Below are 4,506 nucleotides of genomic sequence, written 5' to 3'. Positions count from 1 at the left end.
TTGTTGGATTATCCAGCAAACTAAGAAATAAAATTACTTGAGCGACACGTCGACCACAAAGACCCGAAAAATAAAAATAAAAAGGAGAGACAGAGCTCAGAGAAGCCTTAATTTATTCTGTCGCCTAAATCATGAGGCTAATTTTTCAACCATGCGCAAGGGCCGTTCCAGCTTTCAGGAAGTATCTGTTGCGCTCTGTCGGAACCCTATCATCGCCAGAGCTTAACGACAGCCTCCGTCGTCATATCGACAAGGCCGGTGAAGATCCAAAGGCTTCATTCGTCCCAGTGCTGGAGCAATGTAAGCAACAGGGAAATCAATTGAATCCTTCGGATGTTAGACGCATCGTTGAAACCCTCCGCGATTCAAAACGATTTCCCCAAGCTCTCAAGGTTCCTCTTCTTATTCCAAACCTTCCTTTTTGTACTTTCCATTCTCTCAAATCAGTAGTTGGTTAGTTGTGTTATCTTGGTGGTGCATGTTTAGGTATCAGAGTGGATGAGTAACCAGAAAGTTTGCGATCTAGTTCCTGAAGATTTCGCAGCTCGGCTTCATCTGATCGACAAGATTCTAGGTTTAAAAGCAACAGAGAAATTCTTCAAAAGCATTCCCGAGAACAAGAGAGATGACTTTGTTTACACCACTATGTTAAGCTTCTACGCAAGATTGGACGAAACTGAGTCAACCCTCTGGAAGATGAAGGAGATAGGGTACCGCTCGAAACCTCATATTTTTAAGCACATGATGTCTTCGAAAACACTGGCTAAAGCTGAGTCAATCTTTGGGAAGATGATAGAGCTGCGCTACCTCTCGAAACCCTCTCCTTTTAACCACATGATGTCTCTCTACATTAAGCTAGGTAAACTAGATATGGTACACAAGATTCTCAGCCAAATGAAAGACAACAACGTTGAGCCGGACAATATCACGCTAAACAATAAACTGTGGCTTTACGCAGCCGAATCCAACATCAAAGAAATGGAGAAGCTTTTAGCAAAGTGCGATACAAATACATTGGATTGGCGAACGTGCAGAGACATTGCAAGAGCTTACCTGAGACATGGATCAGTGGTTGAGGCAGTAAATATGCTGAGAAGAGCCGAGCAATCACTAGTTGATCCCGAGTCTAAGGAGTTAGCTTACAAGTCCTTGATGTGGTTGTATGGGGAAGCAGGGAAGGCTGAAGACGTTTCCCGTATATGTGAGTCAGACTATTTCGCCAAGTTCGAAGAAGATTATCGATCAGTACTTCATATCTTACTCAAATAAAACCATATTAATGAGGCAGAAAAGATTTACTATAGGTGGAACCCCGGCAAGTTTGATGTCAGAATCGTGGCTATGATGGCATCTGCTTATTGCGAGAGAGGCCAGCTAAAGGAAGCCGAGGATGCTATGCTTGCGGCTGTGGCACGCCCAGCCGCAGATAACGTGATCCAGTTAGTGGTCGGGTCTGCGCTCCTGGCTTTTGTTTACGTTTTATGTAAGCTTGTGGTTCTGGTGAAGTTCATTTTAAAGATGGCTTTCGATGCAATAACAACGGCGATCTAAGGATAAGAAGACCATGAAGAAATAGAACAATAGATTAGCTTTCCTATTGTTGTTATCGGAGTACGTAATTAGGAACATTGCATCATCTTTTATGCTTTGTTTTTTCACTAGCACAAAGCTGGAAACCTACTTCCAACCCAGTTTACTTATCTGTTTTCAAATTGTTGAACTTGGTTNGCACAAGATTCTCAGCCAAATGAAAGACAACAACGTTGAGCCGGACAATATCACGCTAAACAATAAACTGGCTTTACGCAGCCGAATCCAACATCAAAGAAATGGAGAAGCTTTTAGCAAAGTGCGATACAAATACATTTGAATATTGGCGAACGTGCAGAGACATTGCAAAAGCTTACCTGAGACATGGATCAGTGGTTGAGGCAGTAAATATGCTGAGAAGAGCCGAGGAATCACTAGTTGATCCCGAGTCAAAGAAGTTAGCTCACAAGTCCTTGATGCGGTTGTATGGGGAAGCAGGGAAGGATGAAGACGTTTCCCGTATATGGGAGTCGGATTATTTCGACAAGTACGAAAACGATTATCGATTAGTACTTTATATCTTACTCAAATTAAACCATATCAATGAGGCAGAAAAGATTTATTATAGTTGGAACCCCAACAAGCATGATGTCAGAATCGTGGCAATGATGGCATCTGCTTATTGCGAGAGAGGCCAGCTAAAGGACGCCGAGAATGCTATGCTTGCGGGTGTGGTACGCCCAGCCGTAGATAACGTGTTCAACTTAGCGCTCGGGTCTGTGCTCGTGGCTTTGGTTTACGTTTTAGGTAAGCTTGTGGTTCTAGTGAAGTTCATTTTAAAGATGGCTTTCGATGCAATAACAACGGCGATCTAAGGATAAAAAGACCATGGAGAAATAGAACAATTAATAGATTAGCTTTCCTATTGTTGTTATCGGAGTACGTAATTAGGAACATTGCATCATTTTTTATGCTTTGTTTTTTCACTAGCACAAAGCTGGAAACCTACTTCCAACCCAGTTTAATTATCTGTTTTCAAATTGTTGAACTTGGGTTGTTTTTTAACCATTTTGTCTTAAAACATGTTGTAATAATAATTAAACATTGCAACATATGCCATTGACATGACACGTTGAAAGGCAGGTAATGAACACTCACGTCTTCACTTTGACACGTGTACATCACCCAAGTTTTCACGTGGAACTACGTCAACAAGAGATCCTCCGTCTTCATAAATTCCATTCTGGCACTATCAACTTCATTCTTTCTTATCTACTGTTTGAATCATCATCAGATCACAAGGTAAACAAGACTTTGTTTATAAAAAAAATCGAATCATGTCAGGCGTAACTCTAGCGGTGGGTCCAAGACCTGACGAGGGTAAAACGTCATCATCTTCCGGTGAGAAGGGACTGTGGTCGGGGATGACAGCGGCTGGAGGTGGCGGTTTGATGGGGTCACTGAGGGTAATAGAACTACAGCTAGTTGCCTTCATACTAGTCTTCTCAGCGAGCGGTCTCGTACCGATACTTGACATGCTTTTTCCAGCGTTTGCGTCTATCTATATAGTCGCCCTTTCGCGTTTAGCTTTCCCATCCCATGGTGTTTCAACCACTTCCCGTGAAGTCTTCCACGGTAGCAAACTCTTCAGGTTCCAAATCCATCACAAGAAAAGAAAAAAAAACATATCTGTTTTTATATTGCTTTCTTGATCAAAATTGTATGACCTTTTTATAGTTTATTGTTCAAATCTTGATCTTTTTTTTTTTTTGTTGTAATTTTTCTGGATAATGAAAAGGATGTACGTGGTTTCGGGGACAACGATTGGTCTGTTCTTGCCTTTAGCTTACGTATTAGGTGGTTTTGCAAGAGGAGATGATCATGCGGTGAGATCAGCGACACCGCACTTGTTTCTACTGTCGTGTCAAATCCTAACAGAAAATGTAATAAGTGGCCTTTCTCTGTTTTCGCCACCGGTAAGAGCTCTCGTCCCACTGCTCTACACAGTCTGGAGAATCTTTGTCATCATTGGTTGGTCTAAAGATGTCTGGCTCAACAAGTCGTTACCAATGAATGCTACACCCAATGTACTATCTAATACCTGTCTTTACTCAATTGCAAGTCTTTTTAGAGTCAGTTGATACCAAATCATATGAAATCGTTTTTCAGGTTGTTGCATGGTTCTGGTTTGGACGGTATTTAGCAATAGCGAACTTGGGCTACTTCGGAGTGAATCTACTCTGTTTCTTGATCCCTAGGTTTCTGCCTCGTGCCTTCGACCATTACTTCAGAGAAAGAGACCAAGTGTTGGCGAAAAGCCAAGAAGACAAGCCGGTTCAAGTTCTTAGATCAAAACCTTCTGATCACAAATCTGATTGATCATCTTTGTTTTATTCGAGTGTGTAACGTAACACGCACTTTTAGTTGCTTAATATCGAGATTATGATGAATTTTATTAGTAGGGCGAAAATGAAACAATGTGGTTGTGAATGTACAAATGCTTTGCTCTTGCAACTGAAATGTGAAACCAGTTTACCCACTTGATGATTCTTTGATCTTTAAAAAAAAAGGTTTTAATATTGACTGTCCATGAAACTAACCAGTAGCTCATTCACCATGCCTCGGTCCGGCATCTTCCCTGCAGCTCCATATATTGGAGCCAAGCCTCCAGTGATCGGTCCTGGATTTGCTTTCACCTAAAAAAAAAGGTAATAACAACGAGAGATCAATTGAGGAAAAAGAAAGAGGCAATCAAAAGAATTTCATCAATGGACTCACAGTCTCTACAGCTCCACGCAGATCCTGGAGGAAGTCATCGACTACAGGGACGTGTTGAAGAGTTATACATATATGAATGCTGATCCAAAAGACACATGGACAAAAAGTTTCAAAACAGTGAAGAGAGGAATGTGGTCTTATGATAGTAGAAACACCAATGTTTTGGTCTTTTAAGATTTACCTGTTGGGTCTCTGTAG

The 4,506-nt window shown here is 41.4% G+C and overlaps 2 protein-coding genes and 1 long non-coding RNA gene across 4 annotated transcripts; 2 read left to right on the top strand and 1 right to left on the bottom strand.

Moving 5' to 3' along the window:
* On the top strand, positions 132-2,405 carry LOC104743574 (putative pentatricopeptide repeat-containing protein At1g28020). The gene is made up of 4 exons (XM_010464639.1): positions 132-392; positions 487-1,223; positions 1,305-1,439; positions 1,889-2,405. The coding sequence occupies exons 1-4, from the start codon at positions 132-134 to the stop codon at positions 2,403-2,405; spliced, it is 1,650 nt and encodes a 549-aa protein (XP_010462941.1).
* Positions 2,777-4,069, top strand: LOC104741407. Its single transcript, XM_010462267.2, has 3 exons — positions 2,777-3,181; positions 3,329-3,617; positions 3,700-4,069. Exons 1-3 carry the CDS (start codon positions 2,868-2,870, stop codon positions 3,907-3,909), a joined length of 813 nt encoding a protein of 270 aa, XP_010460569.1. The 5' UTR covers positions 2,777-2,867; the 3' UTR covers positions 3,910-4,069.
* LOC104741408 lies at positions 3,955-4,506 on the bottom strand. Of its 2 annotated transcripts, XR_760312.2 has the most exons (3): positions 4,490-4,506; positions 4,309-4,387; positions 3,955-4,226 (listed from the first exon to the last, which is right to left on the bottom strand). It is a non-coding gene; the product is annotated as an uncharacterized LOC104741408 (long non-coding RNA). The 2 variants fall into 2 exon arrangements; XR_002035029.1 differs by lacking the exon at positions 4,490-4,506 and having other exon boundaries at positions 3,965-4,226; positions 4,309-4,482.

This window comes from Camelina sativa, chromosome 14 (assembly GCF_000633955.1).
Source record: "Camelina sativa cultivar DH55 chromosome 14, Cs, whole genome shotgun sequence".
NCBI classification, from domain to species: domain Eukaryota; kingdom Viridiplantae; phylum Streptophyta; class Magnoliopsida; order Brassicales; family Brassicaceae; genus Camelina; species Camelina sativa.
Note: the sequence above shows the minus strand (reverse complement) of the source record. Positions and strands in the feature narration are given on the sequence as shown.